Source organism: Clarias gariepinus, chromosome 10 (genome assembly GCF_024256425.1).
Source record: "Clarias gariepinus isolate MV-2021 ecotype Netherlands chromosome 10, CGAR_prim_01v2, whole genome shotgun sequence".
Classification (NCBI taxonomy): Eukaryota; Metazoa; Chordata; class Actinopteri; order Siluriformes; family Clariidae; genus Clarias; species Clarias gariepinus.
In genome coordinates, this window is record NC_071109.1 from 24,308,359 (window position 1) to 24,332,145 (window position 23,787).

Below are 23,787 nucleotides of genomic sequence, written 5' to 3' on the forward strand. Positions count from 1 at the left end.
TCAATATCTATTTGTTAACTCAAAAAAACAAAAAAACAAACAAAAAAAAAAAACCAAATATATCAATTTGTATGTGATTAGGTCAAATTAAGCACTAAATGTATTAAATTCTTACAGAAATAAATGTGTCGTGTATAAAATTCATCTTTCCTATTTTCTTTATCGTTCAATTTTTATATGAACCACACCAAGCACAACTACACCTTTGATTACAGTATGTGTAACCTGCAGCCATTAATACAACCATTTATAAACACACTGGCATAGTTCCATCATGCATCCTTGAGTCAGCAAAGCTGAACTGCAGCAGCCACACATGCTTGCTTTAAATTTGTGCAATATCAGTTACAGAATGAAATTCCCATAGTCCATAGTGTCGGCAGTCCTGAGAGATTTTGAACTTCTATAACAACTTAAAATGTGTATAAAAGGTTAAAATCAAGTTTACCCTGCTCCCTTTGTACTGGATGACTGCTCTATCACACTGTATTTTTACTGGCCTGCAGTGTCGATGCAGCTGTCCTCTGGCCTTTACACAACCCATGAGAAAACAACAATATTTCTACTCCTACTATATGACAGCAAGTGTCGCATTGGAAATATGGTTTAAGCTACTTTCTACCACTTTGATATGTTGGACAGATTACATCATTTGGCAGACGGGAACCCACCAGAGAGACACCTCTAGCAGCATGATACACATTTTTGTTGCTGCTTTTTGTTATAGCACTGTTACAATGGAACGACAGATTTGCCTAGTGCACAGTTTCTCACAACATATCAGTTCACAGCATTATGTCGTTAGATTTTGTAAACAAAACAAAAAAAAGAACAAAAAAGAAACAAATCTTCCATTTCAGGCTAAATATGAAGGCTACACTCCCTCTCATTACAGAAGTTCTAGTTAAAGTCCAATTACTAAGTGCAGTTAGGATCTAAATTAATATCAAGCTCCAGCAGGATGTATATCCAGAAAATAACTAAATTAAATAATATATACTGCAAATTTTTCAATAACATACTTTATATTTACATGTGTACACCTTCATTCCCCTTTTAGAAGTACACGGGTTAATAATGAAGATCATTGTGGTTGTATTTTAAAAAAAAAAATTCCGGATGATCAGGAGAGGTGAATGAACAGCAGCAGATCTAAAGCAATTCACAATAATGATATTCTTCTGGACTTCCTTGCACCTCATGATGCCTGACTCGACTGTTCCTCATATCCACTGACAAGGTGAAGAAGATCACGGTGGTCGCAGCTATACTCAACTCCAGTTGTCAAGGAATGCTGGAGAATGTGTCAAAGTCTGTTTGCAGAAGAGCTTCAGTGCCTCACAACTTTTCTGACTCCACAGCACCAGCAGGAGAAAACTAAAGAATATTCTTGAAAGATGCAAATTTATTTAAATCTACAGAATTGAAATTGTCAGATTTGGTCATCTGTACAAGGTTTGTCCCTAATAAGGCACGATAAATATGAATCTCAAAATTTTTTGCTCTTTATACATTAGGTCTCAGGCAACACCAGTTTAACATTTCTTTTCATGTTGGCACATCAGAGCTTCGGGCCACTGTCTAGCATCAAATTAGCTAAAAGTGGTGGTAGAGTGCTCCTTGACAATAAGAGCTGGAAATAAATGTCTACTCGAGATAGACAGTTTGTGTTCAAAAGCAACCTCTGGCCGAGAACACCATCATGAGTTCAGTATATTAGATCCCTCACTGAATGAATGTCATTACTGCGCTCCACAGCAGAGCAGCCAAAAGCAGGAATGTGAGTGCTTCCGGCTCAATGTGCTCATACACTCCTGACTTGACAGCCATGACGTCCCATTGACTTTCATAATGTGTGTTCATGTGACCACGGTTGCCTCTCAGGTCTCAGACAATGAAATTAATTTAATTGCGTTGTAACGTCACTCTAAAGAGCTGGGGCTTGTTTATTATACTTTCTTGCTTTTTTTTTTTTTTTTTTTGAAGATTCTTCAAATCGTTCCAAGTGGTTTTAAAAAGGACTGCTAAGTTATTCCAATTATGAAAATCATCAGGAGATTTAATTATATTTAAGGTAAGGCAACCACTGCCCCACTTTGTACATTCAAGCATTAAAAATGTTACTGGTTTAAAAATTAATTTAATATCATGTTAGCTTAATAATTATATTGTCGCTTTTTTTTTTAGGGCTTATACTAGGGAATAATAATAATAATAATAATAATAATAACAATAATAATAAGAATAATAATGTAATTTTACTTTGTTTAAAAACACAATATGAATTTAATTTGTAAGCAGGATTCCTATAAATATCATATTTACTCTCAAAAAAATGTTAATCCTGCTCACTCACAAAATTTGCTTATCAACCAATCAGAAGTGTTCACACCCACCAAATTGTCTCACTGTCAACGAAAAAAAAGGCCAATGAGTTTTATAGCTGCGATTTGCATCTTTTTTTATTGTATTGGCAAACAAAATGTCCATATGAAGCTATGAACCAGTCTCCCGCCTAAATGCAACTTCTTTATGATAGTTCTTTAAATACATTCCTGTGCGAATATTGTGATTTTTTTTTACTATATATTATAAAAACATCTGCTATCATAGGAGAAAATGAATCTAATAAAAAAACTCACGTTTCACATTAATTTATAGCCATCTGGATGCAGGGACAGAGCAAAAATACTACCATTTTATAACCTTAGGAAAAAAAAACTTAAAAATGCTAAAACTCTATAACTCTGCTTCTTAGCAAGTAAAGCCTAATGCAGCTTATTGTGCAAGATTAAATTGAAACTCTCATTTATTTGATCACAAATATGATATTAAAGTGGCAGAGTATAATTACTATGACAATGATTGAACGGATTAAACGTTTCTGACACTATGAAGGATTTCTGCCATAGTGAGATATGGTAAATATTTTTTACTTTGCCATAATAACAAAAAAACCTTTTTAGAATTTTTTTTTTGCAAAGGTGCTTTAACATAATGTTACATAGTTAACATCATCCAGTAGCACGGATAGTCCAGCTGTAAGTATTCACACTCTAGTAATAGAAACATTATTGGTTTTCTGTATTCTGTACAGGATTATCAGACTTTATAATTTTAAAAATCCTTTTTTTCTTCTAGTGTGAATAACAGTGTCATGCTGCTATTGATACTCATCTGTTCATTAATTTGTGTAAATAACCAATACATTTGGCGTTACAAACTGTTCTGTTTATGACCCACTCTTGCTTTGAACTTGATCTGAAACTAGACTGCATCCCTTCTAAGAATCCTTATAAGAAAGCACCAATTGTTTTGTGCTCCTGATTTCTGAAAGGCTAAATTAAACCATGGTTCCTAGAAAACCAATAAAAGCTGATCCACATAGATCACACAAGAAGAGCCTCATGCAGAATTAACCAGTATAGACTCGTGCAGGGGATGACGTACAGAGCTCATTAATTGTTGCTGCATCTTGGACTAAATAAATGCATTCTTTGTTATACTTTCCTAACTGAATTACTATATAAAAAAATTGTCTTCAACTAAATTGCAGTAAAATATAAAGCTAAAATATTCAGGAGCACAGCTCAACATGTCACAATGCATTTACCGAAAAAGCCTCTAATATTGCAGAGTGCTTCTGCAAACAGCACACAAAAAACAACCTTAGCTATGAACAAGGTTAAGATGCACACTATCACAAAACAAAGAAGACCCTGTACTAGCAGGCATTGTTACTAAAAAAATAGACACAACAAGCATTCTGAATTTCAGGGCATTTAACCTCAATAGTTACAGGAAAAAAAATGCAATTTTTTCAGTATCAATTTTATGTTTTGATTTCCATTATGTTCTCATATATATGTGTGTGTGTGTGTGTGTGTGAAAATACTGCTTTTTAAAAATCTTTTAAAGTTGCGGCAAAAAGGAAACATTCGACGTGCCTCAGTGCCTCTAGTTTTTTGGACTGAGGTCATTTTTAACACTCTTATTACACATACCAGGCCAAACACTGAATCAGAAGAAAAATACTACCTCACACACACTCATACGACAGTAACATAAAGTTTCAGGAACCATACAGGAATGTAGCCAGCCTAGGAAAAGCCTTATAAGGAACAGCCTCTTAAATTCGTAAACAAAGGTTATCACAGGAATCATTTCCAAAAATGAATAGAAATGAAAATCCAATTTCACATGCTAATTTCGTCATGCTTCACCGCACTGAAATACGGACATAGCTTTGCTGTTCCATTCACATGCAAATGCGATTTTTCAGTAAATCTTGGGGATTGTGATTCAAACTTGACTAGGCACCACACACAAAAAGCTCACAGAATTTGTCAAATAGGAAACCCAGTAAAGCTTGAGCATTTCAGCATATGGTAGAGACATTTGGGATCAATAGCACAATTGATCACTTGCTTCCATAGCGTTTTCTTGACCAGTGATCAATGGTCGAAATGCACTTTACTTCAATATGCAATTTGGAACGAATCCCCAGCTCTAAAAGACACATGCCCAAGCATTTCCATCTATTCAATCCAAGCCATTGCTTGGCTACATTCCTGTGTTTTTTCGCCGCTGTCTCTATGGCTGCACTTACCTTTAAAATTTGGTCTGATTCTTGCATCGTACCCAGACACTTTCCCCATGAGTTTGTCCAAGAATTCTGAAGGGGGCATAGGGGAGGCAGCTTTTCTTGCTGCAGCTTGCTGGGATGCTGCCAAGCTGAAAAATAAGATAGAGAAACAGAGACAGGTGTGTTATGAAATCTGTCCACTTCTCCAACCCTTTTTTTTGTGTACAGAGTGGACTACACGGACTAATTAAGCCGGTATGTATTTGGATAACTTTGCAAATAAGGCATGCTGTCAACCCTTTATGCTGTTGGAAAGTCTAGCACACGTTCTTCAAGTTTCCCATTTTTTAACCCTTGCAGATCCAAAATCACATTCTTCACAGTACCTTTATAGGAGTTTTATATAGTTTTACTTCAGCAAGGCAAGAAAGATTGTTAATATTCTTAGTACAAACTCAGTTATCGTTTTAGTTAGTCAGTACAAAAACACTTCCGACTTTCAAATCAGTATTTCATCAGTATTCCACCACAAAATTAAAAGCTGCAGAAAAACATTTGTACACCAGAAAAGAAAGCATCATATTATATACTGTCAGCAACCACCTTCAAAATAGAAGATGATAATAGAAAAATAGAAAAATGTAATTTTGCATGCAAAAAAGAAGTAGGTGCAACAGATAAAAGTCCTCAGAAGAACTGTGGGTGGATCTACAGGATGCTCAGGAAAACTTCCTTTCTTATTAAACTGCACAAATTGTACCTGCCACTAATGGGTCCTCAAAGCATTGTCATACCACCTACTAACTTTGGTATGTTGTTCCAAACATCTCGGAGAACTAATAACAAATCTTCTATGGATGTAGGCTGCCTGAAATCCTTCTGTCTCTTCATGTAAATCCAGACAGACTCGGCGGTGTTGAGATCAGGGCTCTGTAGGGCCACACATTATATCCAGGACTCCTGGTTCTTCCTAATGCTGAAGGTGGTTTATAATGGCATTGGTTGCATTTCTTAGGTTATTATCCTGCTGCAGAATAAATTTGGGGCCAATCAGATGCCTCCATCATGGTATTACATAATAGAAAAGTATTTTATTTTTCAGCACTGTGGACACTATTAAGCCTGACCAAATCACCGACTACATTTGCAGAAATGCAGCCCCAAACTTTTAGAGATCCTCCATCATAGGAGACTTCTCTGGACAGAAAAGGGATGTAGCTGGGTCTCACTGGTTTTCACCAGATCTTTGCAGAGATCACTGCTAGACATCTTCTGATGTTGATGGGAAGTAAGCATGATACGTCTTTCATCTGCTGCATTGAATTTCCTTGGTCGACCACTGCGTCTACAGTCCTGAACATTGCCTCTTTTATTGTGCTTCTTCAAAATAGCTTGAACAGCACATCTCAAAACCCCTGTCTGCTTTGAAATCATTTTCTGGGAGAGACCTTGCTGAATCAGTATTATATCTTTTTGCTGTGTTTAATCTTGCCATGATGTATGACCTGTGACATGAAACTGCCTTCCCTCAATCTGACCTTATTTCGGCTGATCCTCACCAGTTTTAGGATTCCTGCCCTGCTGATTCTTTTTCACTTGATGACTATGTTTCAACCTGTGTATTAATTTGATGATCATTAACATCTGCTTGGTCAATCATACACTTGCCTCTCATCCTACAAAATCCCTGACATTGTGCATGTGTGCAAGACTAAGTATTGACGCAGGTTTGAAGCCAGTTAAGAAGCATAGTTACACCAAATCTTAATTTGATTTCTCTTTTTTTCACTTTGTAAAACTTTTGTACGGTACTAACATGTGCTTATTACAATATGTCTGTATTATTCTGTACAAAACCATCCACTATTTTCAAACACACTATAAAACGAATAAATAAATAAGATTACAGAAGAATATTTGCATTCCTGTAAAGAAAGCAACATATTACATAAGACAGACCAGTTTTCAGATGGAAACAAAGAAAAAAACTAAATGTAGGCTCCTGGGTTTTGCATGAAAATAGAAAGGAGCAAGTGTGACAAAATTACCAGAAGAACTCTGGCATATCCTTCAGCACACGCATTAAAACATCCAGCTGTTTTACTTAGCTGTTAAACTGCACAAATCTGTATCTAACACTATTGATTTTTTGAAGCAAATGGTTCACACCAAACATTTTCACACCAAATGTTGACTGTGTTTAGTTTATTACGCTTTAGTGCTCTTTATTACTCTTTAGAAGATTCTTTTGTCTAAAAATGTTTTCAAAATCATCTTTTCTTATTGCATTTTTTTTTTAATGTTCTCAATGTGTATTGTAAGATTGGTTTTTACTGGAGTGTGCTGGAGAATCTGGGTTCCTCTGGTAACTCTGTCACACTTGCTCCTTTCTAAACTAATGATAACTTATTGCTTTGTGCAGCATTATACACACACACACACACACACACATACATATGCAAACACTCACCTGTTCAATTGCTTATTAACATAAACAGCTAATCAGACAATCACCTGGCAGCAACACAATATATTTGGGCATGTAGACATGGCCAGAATGAGGAAGAAAGATGATTTAAGTGACTTTGAACACATGGTTGTTGCAGCTAGACGGGCTGGTATGAGTATTTCATAAATTGCTGAACTACTGGGATTTTCACACCCACCCTCTCTAGGGTCTACAGAGAATGGTCTGAAAAAGAGAAAATATCCAGTGTGTGGCAATCCTCTGGGTAAAAATGCCTTGTTGATGCCAGAGGTCAGAGGAGAACGGCTAGATTGGTCCAAGTTAATAGAAAGGCAACAGTTTGAGGCAAATCAAATAACTTCTCATTGCAACCAAGCAGCTCTGAACACACATCAAAACATGTTGACCCTTGAAGCAGATGGACTACAGCAACAGAAGACCACACTGGATGCCACTCCTGCCAGCTAAGAACAGGAAACTGAGACTACGATTTGCAAGGATTCACCAAAATTGAACGACAGAAGAATAATAGCAGGATTGCATGATGCTATCATTTCATTATGTATGAAAATCTCTAAGTAATGTTTCCAGCACCTTGTTGAATCTATACTCTGAAGAACTCGAGTACAAGAACAAGTACTACTAAAGTGACCAGTGTGTGTGTGTGTGTGTGTGTGTGTGTATATATATATATATATATATATAATTTTACTTTATATTCTTCATCTTTAATATATATTAATTATCTTGTTACAATGACACGTGTCATGGAATACAAAAATTATGCAGGAAGTATAACAGTTAGAGGCCATTTAATGAAGCCGCCTGCCACACACACACACATAATGCATGAAGGCAGCATTTTCTTACCAATTCAGTCCAGGCATTAAAAGAGAAAGAAAAAGGAAAAGAAAGAAAAGTATGGGATTCAAAAACACATTTATAGCTGCAGAGTGATACACTAATTAGCCATAATATTTAAATGCTGAAAATAATTCTTAAATTTTTTTATTATTAGAAATGTTGATGTTTTTTAAGAAATCATTTGCACTTTACTACTTATATGGCTGTTTTTGTGTTAAATATTCAATCAAACTAGTTCTAGAGAAAAAGGAAAAAAGAGGAATAACGCAGGTATCTTGCAGTCATAAACTGAACATTTAATTCCATGCTTTTAATTACACTTGACAGTTAAATGAACAGTACAGACATTTAATTGTAATTTAAACACCATACGGGCTATCATATCGTAACAGGGGGAAAAAAATCCGTAATTAATGCATTTATTAGGGTTGTGGATCACTTAAGAATTAAAAATAGTTTTGAAAGAAAGACACAGTCTATGCATTGGTAATTGGCAATGGCTACAACATCAAAATTTTAAAAAAGGCTAATGTTCATTAGAAAACACTTTTGCACTTACTGTATAGTATGTTAGCACAGCTGAAAAGCATTCTGCTTTAGGTTTGTTGAGTACCTGGACCATCAGCATTAGTGGGTTACAGATTTAAAATTAACAGAAAAATAACTCCTATGAAACTCATCAATACAGAAGTGCAATTCCATGTGACAAATTGCTCAGAAATTTAGGATATCATACCAAATGGTGTGTATTTCTCTCTTCAAAGAACAATACTAACTGTCTCTAACCAGAACAGAAAGAGAAGTGGAAGGCCCTGCTACACAACTGAGAAGGAAGACAATTACATCAGAGTCTCCAGGTTAAGAAAAGGCGTCTCAATGGTCCTCAACTGGCAGCATCATTGAATGATACTCACAAAACACTTGTCTCAACATCAGCATTGAAGATGTGACTCCAGAATATTTTAACTGCTTTATCTATACCAATAGTGACAATGCTTCAACAAATCTTATCAAATTAAATCATTAACGAATGGCTGAAATGGATTATCTACATTTACTTTATTTCTTAGGAGACAATTGTATCAAAATGTTAATTTTCCTCTTAAAAACTCACCTCCAGAACAGATTACATTTTTAGGCTTTTCTGTCTTCTCTATTGCAATGTTGGTTAGTATTTGGTATGTCCTCATGTTTACTTTCATGAGTGTGTGTGCTTGAGCTCGCCTGGACTCCACAAGAACCTTATGATCCATTTAGATCAAAAACATCAGATGATCCGTTTAGATGAAATACATTAGATCTGATTACCATGTTACAACAGAAGGCTTCATTAGGCATGAGGATAAGCAGTTAACATAATCAATTTCATAAATTAGCTTACACTGGAACAAGAAGAGAGAAATAGCATAGAAGCCTAAATGTTAAATATTAAAGATACTGAATATTTACTTTCATTTGTTTGTTTCCTATTTTAATTTGTCCCTCCAGATTTCAGGGTGGACTTTTGGACACAATTCTTACATTACCAATCGTTTATTTTTATTTTTTTGCAGTTGTAATAGATTTTTATATTTGCAGATCATATTTGATTTATTTGTTTTAAATGTAGAAAGAATTTTTTCTTTGCTGTGTGTCATAAGAAATATCTCCTTTTCTGACATTTTCTGTCATTATCTTTTTTATTAACATTTTAAGTCGCTGGTGAACCTTATATACAGTTACATAAGTTCCTTTCTGTGTACTTATACAATCATCATGTACTTAAAAACAGTATATTCTTATTATTTGACACCTTTTTTTTTTACCACATTAATGCATGTTAAATTGTATACAGTGTTCTTTAATTTTCCCCTTTCTTAATGTGCTTTTTTGAATTTTAACCTAGCCTTAATATTCTTCTTGGCCTTGCTGCCTATTAGTTGTATAGTCTGTGAACTGGCTGCTGTAGATATCTATCTATCTATCTATCTATCTATCTATCTATCTATCTATCTATCTATTGTTTAAAAGTAGGCAATATATTTATACATTGATTAATCAAATGGTTACTATATACAACCTATAGTAAACCCTTTTTTAGCAGGATACACAGTAAGGACTAGAATAACCAGGGACCAGCTAATACAATGTTATCACAGGGGCAGATTTGATTTTTATTAAGTGGATATGATGATTTTATGAATATCCAGGTCCAATAATATAAAATATTTTGTTACAATACTAAACAAACAAACAATTTGCTACTACCACACAGAATACGGTGCTGCCTACCAATGGGTGAGTAGTCGCCACCATTTTACCCCCTAGAATGCAAACAGATAAATTATAAATACATTTTTAAAAATCGATTTTGGAGTCATTTGGTGTGTGGTGATAGATGATTTTTATAACCCCATCTCTAATACCAGTCTCTTTTAGTCTAGTATTTTAACCATTGCACTTCACAAGCTATTTATGCCAACACAAGATTGTAACCATATAATTGAGCTTTTTATTACAACAATAAAAACAAACATTTTATATGCTAAATTAACGAGTATTTATAAACACTAGAGTTATTAATTAAGCCAATATCAATTAAGGCCCTTAATTATTTAATTAGTGCATTTTTTGTCACTTTCTAAAGTACACAGCTGAGATAAAAAGACATGAAACTTCAGAACTAGACATGGCATTATGATACGACATAGTGATGCCCCAACAATATAACTGTAACTGGATAAGGAAGCATGAAAAGGGGCAATCGTTAATATTCTATCATGTGCCTGCAGAGTTTGTCATCTGTTCAGGCTAAAGGTCATTATTTCTGTTTAAACACCTGCTGGTTTAGAACAGACTTTCTCCCTAGTCAACGTTCATGTTCACTGCATTGATCTCTCTCTCTCTCTCTCTCTCACACACACACACACACACACACACACACACACACACACACACACACAGAGACACAATAAGATAATCATTAAAATAAATTTTCCCCAGAGGCCAATTTATTGATCTTAAAATCAATGATAGAAAAAAAAGAGATCAATAATCATTACACATCTTAGAGTGCATTGATAGCACCCATGTCCTTGAAACGTCTAATTCCTTTGTCCAACTTCTCTTTCTGTTTAACTTGTAGTTGACATTCCTCCGTTCAGAGTTAACTAACCAGCAGTCAGCCTCATCCTGCTTCACACATCATTAAGATTTTAGCTCATTAACATTTACCACTGCGGTCTTCTTGACTGAATGTTCCGCACATTTCTAGCACATTAGCTAGCTTTTACACAGAGTTGTACAGTATTTATCTTAAAACAAAAATAAAGAAATAAAAAAAAACATATAATTGGCATTTTAAAAAAACCTATATTAATGTATTCATATTATACAATGTTTTGTTGATTTTATATAAATAAGACTGAAATAAATTCCTTTTAATTCTATAAATGATACAAATTAATTTACTAATGATTCTACTAGTTCTACTTAAGATATAAATTAGCAATCTGATAATTTGCTAAATAATAAAAACTTTATCGGGTGAAAAATCCCATTTGTAAAATCAGTAGCTCAAGAAAAAACTTATATTTGTATTTTTGCCAATTTATATGTTTAAATAAATGTGCTTTCACTTTATCTGTGTGTTTTTCTAAACATATTTGTGATAGACACAAGACAGGTGGGAAATCATCCCTGGTAACTTTACTAACCCTAATTTCGCAACATAAAAATGAGTGGGGGAGAAAAACGGTCTTGGAAAAGGTAATGAAATTTTGAATGTCCAAGTCTTTCAATTTGTGCCCTATAACGGGTTCAAATTATCTATATGCTACAGTAGCTCTAGGATTCTATAACAGTCCTTCTGAAATACAATTATAATAGTCTACACATTATAAGATAAAAGCTATACAATAATGAATCAAAGAATTCTGTATAAAGAGGCAAATTTTGCTTGTGTAGGTGGTGGCAATCTGATGACTTGCTTATTCAGCTGTGTAAATTTTAAGAAAATAAATGGCACATTACAAGTCTTCTTGAGATGGAGAAACAATGTTTTCAGCATTACTAATATAGACAAAATCTGTCTATTTTGTCCTCAAGATATGATGGTCTTGCAGTGAAACCCCAACAAGATTAGTCATGGTTTGTCTGATTGTTGTGGTGTCCTATTCACAGATTTGTACCTCTTACATGAGTGCATATTGTCAAAGAAATCTTTTTGACAGTGTGAAATCTACAGACCCCCTTTCTTTTCAAGTTATCGATTTTAATTTTCTGCTGTCCGCTCCGTTCGGGTTTATGAATGTGTGTACTTTGGTTAGCATGACTCATTTTTAGCATACTAATAAACCATGTCTAATGATTAAAGATTGTAAAGATCAGAGTAGATGCTGTTCTAATTAATCTGGATTGATGCTGGCTGAGGCACTTGTGAGGTCCTTATGCTATTGCTGATGCAGCACCAAAAAAAAAAAAAAAAACCCATGGCTGAGTCTTCATCCAGAAAAACGATATGCAAACAACTCAGATGCTGGCGAGCTCTTATCGGTAGTGCTAAATGTTCTTACATGAAAGGATTTTTAATTGATGATCTGTTCGTTTTTATGTTATGTTGAACATCCTTTATACTTTTGTTGCAAAAGCCATTTAGCTAGTTTTGACTAGATATTAGCTATTTTAGGAATAAAGGACCTGCGCTTTTCTGTATTTACCTGGCTTCTATGCTAAAAAACAAAACACATTATTATTATGACGCATATTTCCAATTATGATTTAACATTAAATATATCACTTTGTATTTGAATGTATTTATTTAGGCTAAGAGCAAATAATGGCGCAATGATCTCATTAAGAGTGTGCTTGCCAATATTTATTTCTCAACTAAAAATTCTTTTTATAATACTCAAATTATCGACATACTGTACATAAACTTCTGACTATATGTTCATTGTACATTGACATTTTTATCTAGTTAATTATGCAGCACTAATTTGCCACTACATTTGCACAGCAGTACAATGGCAATTTAATCTTAAATCCTAAAATTAAATTGAGGTATTGCTGAGTGGAGTGCATATCGCTGCTGATTCACCTTTTTTGTTATTGAGAGTGATAGTTTGTTGATAATTTATTGAAGTTCAATCAGTCTTGACCAGTGGTAATCAATAATATATTGTAATGCATGTGAACTTGCCCAAACCCAGCACTAACAGAAATAAGACAGGACTTCCTTTAGCCATGCAATGTATTTTCTTCTGTTTAAAAAAACCCATTCATAACTGCCTATTGTTCATGCAACACTAACAAAGAAATGAAAAAAGAAAAAAAAAAGAAACTGATTACTGGGCCACTGCAACCAGCTGTGCTTGGATAATTACCACACGGGGTCTCATGTGATCGAGTCACACATAATGAATCCAATTCTTAGTATAAACAATACTGTTTAGACACAACAGTGCTTTTTTTCTATTTGGCTCTCTCTCCTTTCAGAAATAAGATTGCTTTCCACTATAAACCTGCCAGTGCAATGGTATTTTCAAGGCTGGTTCAAGGTCATATTGGGATTTTCATACATTCCACACAAAACAAATGCAGTTTGCAAATGCTTCAACAAAGCCATGTTAAAATTCACTTTGCATCTACTTGTTCTGATCTAATGGGCTCTAATAATCCTTGCAGAACGAAAAATAATCAGTAATAAGATACATATTATGAACAAGGTGTAAACATAACCTCATCTTCACAAGCATACCATGCTACTTTCACAACAGGGTTCATCCAGGGGTAATTTAAAAAAAAATTTTTAGCATTTACTTGTATTTTGTGTGCTGAAAACAAGACATGCTTCATATAAATGAAAGTGTACTGCTTTATCCTGGTCATGGTCATGTTGGACCCAGAACACTTAGCTCAAGGCAGGAATACACAAAGGATAAGACACTGTTACATCACAGGGCACAAGTACAAGTACACGAGTCATGCATAGGGCCATTTTTTTACCCACTTACCAGCATGTTTTTGCTGTATATCTAATATTTATATAAGTAAAATCTGAAAAGGGTTTGGTAATATATTTTTAAAAATTTGGAAAGGGTTTTTGAAAGTGAAAATGAATTTGTGAGAGAATAATTACATTTAATAACAATTTAGGTTGTGAGTATTTTTTTGTATTATTATTCATACATCGGTCCCTCCACACCTATTATAACAAAAACATTAATAATGTGGAAATAAACATTGACCAGACTTAACAGATAAAATTTCTAAAAAAAATTATGTTTGTGTACAATTTGTATTCATCAGTGGTACCGGCACTGGCATGATAATCAATGTGTGGCAATAGGTCTGCATGTTGAATGAGATCTGTGGTCAAGCTGAGACTGGGAAAGAGATATTAATTAAGAGAATTTGCAAAGTTCAGCAGTGAAAGCTGATGCTGCAATACCACTATCCTAGTTCAGAAATTAATGGCCCATGCAGAATACAAAAATCATTGCTACAAGCTCCTATGCAACAAAAAACAGAACATTTGGGACATTTATGTGCACTTAATTGCATTTCAGTTTTTTATGGCAATGTCTTATACATGACTGAGAAACGAGATACTTTGTTGAATAATGATAACTAGCTGTGTGCTCATTTACTCGTAGTAGCTGTTTAAACCGATATAAATGTCATGGAGAAAAATTTTCAATTAGGAAGCTCCATATTTGGTAAGATTCATATCTGGGTCTGAACACCACAGCGCCAGCGATGCCTCTTTTGATAAGGGTGCTGACCTGCCATTTTTTTGTCTTATTCTTTGAGTGCAAAAGAAAAAGAAAAAATATAACTGTTATTGATTCAATGGTAAACAAAGTGTTTTAATTTGCACTGATATGGATCTTAGTTTGTCATAGATGCACAAGGGCCTCACTAGACTGGATTTATTATCCTCCTCAAAAGAAGAAAGCATTTGGGGAAAATTATTATTATTATTACTATACATTGAATAAAATAAATGCATAAATTAAATATGCACTTCGTATTAATTGTGTGTGTATGTGTGTGTCCCTCTTTTGATATTGGATCCTTGACAGTGCTTCAGTGAAAAGCCAGTAAATAATGGTTATGGCGCTCAGTGGACGCTAGTAGTCGCTGTTTCGCTGTTCGTCTTGCTTAACTGGGACCGCATGCAGCTTTCCTGGTTTCCTCCACCTGCCTCAATGGGGAGGCATTAGCCTATGAGCAATTATACACACCTTCAAATGCCTTCAAGTTAACACAGAAACAATGCATGTCAGATACCCCGGGTAGTAACATGATCTTTAAGACCTTCACCTGCCCTAAGTGTTTTCCTCCTGCTGAGAACGCCCATGTAGGCTGCATATAGATATCCTCCTATACAGAATTATTACCATAAAGTAAAAGGTTTCACATTTCAACAGTTGAAATAGCATACTCACCTGAAAAACACTAGGGTTTCCCACAAATAAATTCCGAGTGCGCTTAATCTGCACATTGTGCCAGCTTTGAGCTCTTCCCTGCACGAATTTCGGAATTGCGATGATAATGATGATGATCGATTGCTATTGTGTCTGCTCGGTTTTAGGGTACCAGAGATCCAAAGGTAAGCCAGGGGATGGTTTTAAGACCATAGAAACGAGATGATCATGATCCTGACACCGGATGTCTGGGCTGGCACCCAGCGAAGGAGGCTTCAGTCCGTGTATTCAGAAGCAGCTCTCCGGATCGGTACGCGATCCAGTTGAATTTCAGACGTTCACTCCGGGCAATCCATAACGGCGCGCCAACACAGCCTGCTCGAGCGCCGTCAATTCATCCGTGCTTCACACGTGCACGCCGAGTTTCAACGTCCGGATTTCAACTCTCGTAAATCGCAAATCCAAACCAAGTGAGAGGGAATAAATACATACGCGTGTGTGTGTGTTTTTTTCTTTTCTTTTTTTTATATTTCTTCACGCATCCAGTGACACGCGTTCCGGGATACAATGCGTCGCTTCGGAGTCGCGCGCGCTCGCGGGAACCCGGCCGGTGCGGACCGACGCGCTTTTGCAGCAGATTCTCTTATTTCCTGCGCACTTGTTTCCCAAGGGCGAACCAATACTGCTGCATGAAGCCACTTCCATTGTCCGGTCCACTTAGGAGACGCGACACGTTTTCCATTTCATTTCCCCCCTCTCTCTTTCTCTTCTTGTTAATTTTTTTCTTTTCTTTAAGCAATTCCAGTAATTGTAATTGTAGAACAAAATGCAATTGCGACGCTCAGCGCGTCTCCCATCACCCGTAAGCCCCGCGCAAACGCTGCTGTATTTCTTGCTGCAGTCATTTAGTAAACTCAAAAAGCTGCTCACCTTTGCGCGCACGCCCCCGCGCCGCTGCCATTGGTCCGAACAGAGACGCTGTCGTTTTGAAGATTTCCTGCGCGCGCACGTGCCTGCGCGTGAGTGCGCGCGCGCGCGCGTGTGTGTGTAAACGAGACTGCAGCTGCTTCACGCACACGCGCTATCAGATGTGGGTTTTAGCTTAAAGCAAGGACGAGGTCATCTAATTAGCATTTCGTATTATTTCTCCCTGAGTGAACACTCAGGTCAGATGACATACTGATGAAGATGAAGGCGTAATGAACAGCTATTATACACCTGCTCAAAATCATCCTGCCCAAACACAGAGGTGATACGAAGTCATGTCATTTTCATCTGTGCAGTGATGGTGGGCAGATGGATGGGCTTTAGAGCTGATCTTAATCAGCACTAACTAAAAACAGAACGTAAAGGTTTGTGGGAAATCACAGCTGCACAGAGCACTTAGTAATCACACATCCGCAGAGATTTAATCACAGGCGGTACAACTGTGGCCTATGACATATCCACAATTCAAAAAAGTTTTTGTTAAAAAAAGGCTGTTCTTTTAGGCTTCTTGATTTATTTCATCATCCCGTTTACTTTGTTAAACATGTAGCACAGTAAGTACATGGTAAGTACATGCAACAGTAAGTACTTCTCAGGATTTCAGAAGCTCTAGAACCAGTTACAAATTCATATTTGTACATTTTCAAAATAACTCCATAATCCTTTCCATAATTCTGAATTTATATAAAGATCTTCTGTCTTTACATTTTCTGCACTATGAATGATTTATTTAATTTCTAAATAAAACACTATATTCTACCCAATTTATTACTCATATAACTGATTATAATTAATCTACTATTATACTACTACCACCACTATACGGCTACTCCTAGTACTACTAGTAGTAGTTGTTGTTGCGAACTCTTAATTTAGTTAGCTAGTATGATTTAAATAGATAATTCATATTTGCTTCTTTAGTAATTTCTTATTAAGGAACTTAATTGGCAATTTTGTGTAAGTTCTTCCTGTAATTTGATACATACATATGTTTTATTGTTTAATTAAATATATGCATGCATGTCTTTTACTTTACTTAAAAATACAGTATAGGGTGTCATAGCTATAAACAAATATTTAATTAAGAAATCTTTAATATTAAATACATGAATTCTTGTCAGGAATATATTGTAAAATTTCCTATGTTCTGCTTAAGTATTTGTGATTTCGGAGGTTCTAAAACCAGTTTCCATAATTCTAAATTAGTATATTATAGATCTTTTGTCATTACATTTCCTGCACTATGAATGTGTTCTTTAATTTCTACACATATTTAACCCAGTGTACCCATATTCTACTATATTCAACACAGTGTAATTCCCCTATAATGCAAGAATCAATCAGTTTTAGAATACTGACTGATTATAATTTATCTACTACTACCACTATAGTGCTACTACTAGTAATTGTTGGAACCAATACATTTGCTAGTTAGTAGGATTTAAATAGATAATTCATATTGGTTATGTCCTCTTTTATCAGTTTCTTAGGACCCTAGTACTGTGTAATTTTATATATAAATGCATGTTTTCATGTTATTTAAAAATGCAACACAGTGTAAGAAATTTTTAATATTGCACACATAAACTCTTGCCCGGAATATATATTCTAAAAGTACTAGGTAATTTTTGCAGTGTTTCCAATATGTGCTGCTACTGTATGTTGTTGATTTTCTGGCTGCTCCTGGCAAGACACGTACCACTGAGCCACCAGTGCCTTCAATATGTGCTGCCATATTCCTATGTTATAAATACTGTGCAAATGTCTCGAACTACACCTCATTTGTTAATGTTAAATTAAATTAATTTAAATTAAAGAAATGTAAACAAATGTGTTACTGTGACAGGCTGCAAAGTGCCTAAAGATCTAAGTTAAAAATTGGGTGTTCATATAACAACCAGCAGCAGCCTCATTCCCCCCCTCGTCTGTTCCTACCACTTAGCACCACCAGTATACTACTCTCCGGGATGATGTTCTATCGTCATTTGCACCTGCTTCTCACTGGTTCATGCTCTAAGGTTTTTTTGTTTTGTTTTGTTTTTGCATGAATGATTCATAGGTCACTGTGTGGCTTAACAAACAACACGAATCCCCCTGAAACTGGTCAGGTACAGGGACTGTTTAGTAAATGCCAAAAATGAGAGCCAAAAAAGTCCTTCAGGAAAACTGGTGAACTATTCCTTAAGGCTATATTAAGAAAAACAAGAAAGTCTGACTCTTTGGAACAGAGACTTTTTTTTTGGGGGGGGGACTTTTGGCCCAGTACTGTACATATTATTTTACATATCCCATTACAAAACAGGTAGACTAATTATCAATCAGGATTTGTCTTGTACATCATGCACATCATTATTTGTTGTTTTTCTTTTTGGGCAGTGTAAAATAGAACTGGTGGAAATATTCAGCAGAATGACACGATTACAGAATTATCCAATTTATAACAAAAGAAAGCATTTTTTAAATTTAATAACCATTGTCATTGATTTCAACAAATGAAGAACACAACAGGGGAACCAAGCAATTTTAAATGTCAGCTACATAGGCTTTGCCTGCCTGCACTTTATGAGATAGTTTTATGTTTTCTCTGATGGTTTTTGTCTGGCCATTTTTTTTTTTTATTAAACCTGAGTTTGCTGTTAGCCCTATCAAGAAGTTTATATATAAAAAAGGTGAGTTTGCAGAGGGGAAAGTGATACTTTGGAAGACCCATATGGGGCACCTGAATGTGTGTCTCTATGATCTAAAGCACACTCAAGAAGCAAGTGCCAGTGGACAATAAACATTACTTTTCACATGTGTAAATCTTAAAAAAAAAAAAAAACTGAGGGAAAAAAACAGAGCCTAGCTCAATGAAATACCCTTCAGACTTTTTTGGTCAATAATAATAATAATAATAAGATGAGAAAGAAGAAGAATCATTATAATCAATTTATCATCAAATCATAAACATCTGAAAAAGAAAAGAAAATCAGCATAACTTATTTAATGCATAAGTAAAACAACATGCAGTAATAATATCTGTATGGAATTGTTTGCTTAAAAATATTGAACAAAATAAAATCTCTCCCTAGTGTAGCGTGGTATTGGAACCAGTGTCAATCAAGCAATGATGCACGCTGAATGGGCACACCTGTGACTGGGACTGGGCATCAATAGGAAAGAACACATGGGAGAGCCAAATTCAGCAGGTTATACACTCTGATTCTGAGCAGCAGCTGTCAGAGTTAGTTACTTTCTCAGAAGGCTGCCCCTGTATGATACTGTTGCAAGCAATATCTTCTGTATATTTCTTTCATATATTTATCTTCAGTAGCTGCTTTAATCTGGCCTGAGTTGGCCATCACAGGAACTTTGGGCACAAGATGGGAGCACACTCTGGAAGGGAATTCAGCCCATTACAAGGCAGAATGCACTTATTTATACATGTTGTCTTCATGTTGCATGTTCTCTTCATATTTATGTGGGTTTTCTTCTCTGATGAGAAAAATGTCAGCAGGACTGGATTGACTACTCAAGACTACACCTGGGGTCTATACCTGCGCCCTTGGTGTGAATGTGTGTTCACGGTGTCCAATTTAGTTTGTTTAAAGCAATCACGGTACAGTATTGGATGAATAAATGAAGTACATACAGTAATATACTATAGAATGGAATAGAATAGTTTGGTTGCACTAGCATTTGCATGTTCTCCCCCTGCTTGGTTGGTTACCTCCTAATGTCTAAGGATATGTGGAGTCGACTAACTGCCAAATTTCCAAATTCTCCGTAGTGTGTGTGTTCCCTGTGATGGACTGGCAACTCATCCAGGGTGTACCCTGTCTCGTGCCCCAATCCCCTGGGATAGGTTCCAGGCCTCCCACAACCCTGCACAGGACCAATGGTATAGAGAATGAATAAGTGAGACAACAGGAGTTTTCCCAGATAGGCCTGTCTCAGTGTGAAGGGCTGTTTTTCATCCTGGCTCAGTATGTTTAGAGAGAAAACATGTAGCTCATGCTGAGTAACACATCAAATAGACAGTATGAGATTATAGCTTTCTCTACAAATATCTTTGACACCACTATAAAGCCTCCGGTAGGTGGCCGAAGTTACAATTTGCTCTCAAAACCCAACCCCAAAAAAATCCTACTTATTGCTAGAAGAGTGTTTTGTTAAAGTCTGTCAGTTTGTGTTGTGTGTGAATCAGTTTTTGATTGTTTCCTTAATGTTATCTTTACAGCAGTGGACTAAGAGGGACATCTTTTTTCTTGCTCTTAGAGCCTTAAATGTGACAGGTAATTCTCTTACTAATTAAAATGAAGTCATGCAAAAAGGAGGCAGTCAGTTAAGGGAAATATATAATTTGGAAGCATGCCAGACTAGCACACACTGATGACAGTTTTTCTTATTCACTGGGAACTTGTTCTGCCAAATATTTAAAAATTCTAAATACTAAGTATTTAGGAATAACAAAAAGATACCCATTATTCTTCTCACACAAGAAGAATAATGGGTATGTAACATTTAATGGTTACTTCTCAGACCAGTTCACACACACTAGGAATCATGATGCAAGTGCTTCGACACAACATAGTGCATGACTTCCTCTACTCAGCCAAACTTCACCTTGAGTGACAGCGCAGCTGACACTGGCAATCACATTAAAAGCGACCTCTCTTCATATTTACACAAGGGAGAAATATTTTGCAATCTATTTAATTCAGCCACATTGATCAGTCATAGTGTCGGTTGTCAATTTGCCACAGGTTGTCCTGACTTCAGCATACACTGTCCTTGAGATTTTTTTTCTCCCTATATCACGGTGTCTGCTTTGATATTTGAATAACTTATTTAGATAAACTGTAGAATGTGAAGATTGCTAAAAGTGCACTCTTACAGCTAACAGTTCATCATGTTCTACACCATGATTACAGATACACTCGCGACAGAAGATCAAACACTATTTATTTTAAATAAGTGATTAGACCACTGTCCATGCCTGAGCTTTCATTGCATTAGAGGAAGCAAACGACCATACTAGCACTACACTACTTTTTTCTTTTTTTTTACAATAAAAGTTTCATTGTTATCCTGGACTTTCATAGTTTTTCTCCCATGAGGCAGCATGGAACCATGTCTCCTTCAATCAAAAAAATGACCTTTAATTTGAACTACACCCTGGAGAATGATGAATAATCCATAAGACTAGTCGGCTTGTGTTATTGGTTTGAGAAGAAGACAATTACATCTCCCTCAGGTGCTTTTCTTTTTCTCAAAAAAAATTAAGTTTCCTTGTTTGAAGAAGGTAGATTTGTCCCTTTTATTCCAAAAACAGCATTACTATTTCTTTCTTTATTTTTTAAATATATTAACCTGTCCGTTTATGTAGTCGCGTCTATATTTTAAAGGTACTCAATGCACCCAGTTCTGGACACAGAGACTACTAAGTGTTTAGACATAAACATGACCTCCGTATTGACACCTGAAAACACATATTCACAATATACTCATACAGAGCATTCTATCAGTCAGAAAAGAATGGGTCCCATTTTGAACCTTCCATTGTGACCGTCGCCTAAACTTGCTTTGTGGTAAGATTTATTGTTGAAATTACTATTCAAAAACATTTACTTGAATTCAGTGGTACGGTGGCCTAGTGGTTAGCACTGTCGCTGTGCACTTCCAGGGACCAGGTTCAATTCCTGCCTCGGGGTCTGTGTGCATGGAGTTTGCATGTTCTCCTCGTCCCTGGTGGACTTCCTCCCACAGTCCAAAAGACATGCAGGTTAGGCAACTTGGCATCCCAAATTGCCATAGTGTGTAAATAAGCATGTCTGCCAAATGCTATAAATGTAACTGTAAATGTATGTGTGTGTGCCCTGTGATGGATAGGCACCTCATCCAGGGTCTCCTGGAACATGCTCCAGGTCCCCGGAACCCTCTATACATATCCAAGATAAAGCACTATACATGCTGTTAGTGTGTGAATTGAATTCAACTGAATGTTATAAAATTACATAGAGAGTAAAACATACCATGGGTATGACCATATGTCCTACAAAAGATTTAGTAGGAGAGCAAATTATGAGCATCCTATAGGGGTGTACAATATTTCTGGAATGAACTGTACTAGGCTTTCTAGTCATTTTTGTATTGAATGAAATACACATTTTATAGTGTTTATAACACAAGAATCATTTGTAGCAGTCCAATCACAGAGGTTTATTACTACTATTCTACCAATGTAATATCTGATCATAGACCATCTACAAAGAACGTAAAGCAGAATTTCTACCTTCAAGCATGTGACCTTGTGTACTCTTATAGTTAGTTTGCAGCTATTGTTGATAAATCATTCTGCCAGGAGTAAACCTTTACATAATTATAATTACGATCAATACTGTGCTTACTACACAAGGGCGGGGGTTGGGGGGGTTGATTCCTGGCTACACTTATTTAATATGACATGAAGAAGATGGATAAAGCTTCCAGGCAAGGATAAGAGGACATTGCCCCAACCTTCAGGTTCCTTAGCGGCAATAAGCAGGAATGCCATCAACCCTGTGTCAGGATGATAATTGGCAAGCTCAGAGCCAGCTGACATTTGCTTTTCCTGCTAAATAGTTTAAAACAGTCTCCTTTAAAACACTCTCTTCCACCCTAAAGCAAGGGAATGTACGGTACCCTTAACAATATCACAGTCACCTGCACAAGACACTATACAGTATAGAATTAAATTAATCTTAACCCACTAATTTTATTGGACGGCCATTGCTTCAAAAGTTCACATATTTATTATGACACATTTCGTGTTTATCACTCTGCTTATCTGTGATTGCTGTGCAAAATTCTTCTTCTTAGTTCAGAATAGTTGCTACAGTAGCAATCGTGATGTCAGCAAACAGTAATTTTCAGAAATGTAACTTCTGGCTTAAAACATTGAAAGCTCCTAGAATGAAGATGGAATTGAAGCAGGAAGGAAGGATTAATTTTATCAGAAGCATCCTTACTAGGAATGTACCAATCATTCTAAGCTTGCTAGGCAGCTAGCCAATAGGTTATAAAGTGAGTGTAGCTTCTTCAGAATCTATCAGAATTTTTCTTGCTGTGATGTAAAAAAACAAGGCAATTGACAATTATTTTTGTCTGAAATGTCACTGATATGTCAACCATCAAATGTCATGTAATTTTTATTTATTGTATCTATAACTGTTTATAGAATGAAAGAAATATCACACTCAATAAGTCTTTTATACTTATTAGTTACACTACTTTTGTGCTGAAATTCAGTACAACCACATTCTTGCTTGTGCTTAAATGACCATCTGAGGTTTTAATATTTAACCAATAAAAGTGAGAAAGGTTAAGTGGTCTAATCTTTTTTGGATGCCATCTCATTTATGCCTTGGTGTTGTCTCCTGTAATAGACTTTCACGTTGTAGATTTCTGTTAGAGTTAATTCCTTTTTCCTAAAACAAAATCGAGCTTGATACAGT

The 23,787-nt window shown here is 35.8% G+C and overlaps 1 protein-coding gene across 2 annotated transcripts in view; it reads right to left on the minus strand.

Annotated features, from left to right (window-relative positions):
• The window catches only part of glra1 (glycine receptor, alpha 1), a 58,580-nt gene extending 42,406 nt beyond the window's left edge, over positions 1–16,174 (minus strand). For both annotated transcript variants that reach the window (XM_053505045.1, XM_053505043.1), the window contains exons 1-2: positions 15,347–16,174; positions 4,610–4,734 (exon numbers count right to left, since the gene is read on the minus strand). In XM_053505045.1, the coding sequence (XP_053361020.1) occupies positions 4,610–4,734; positions 15,347–15,402 (181 nt within the window). In that variant the 5' untranslated portion in view covers positions 15,403–16,174. The remainder of the gene's footprint in view (positions 1–4,609; positions 4,735–15,346) is intronic.
• Positions 16,175–23,787: the final 7,613 nt, after the last annotated feature.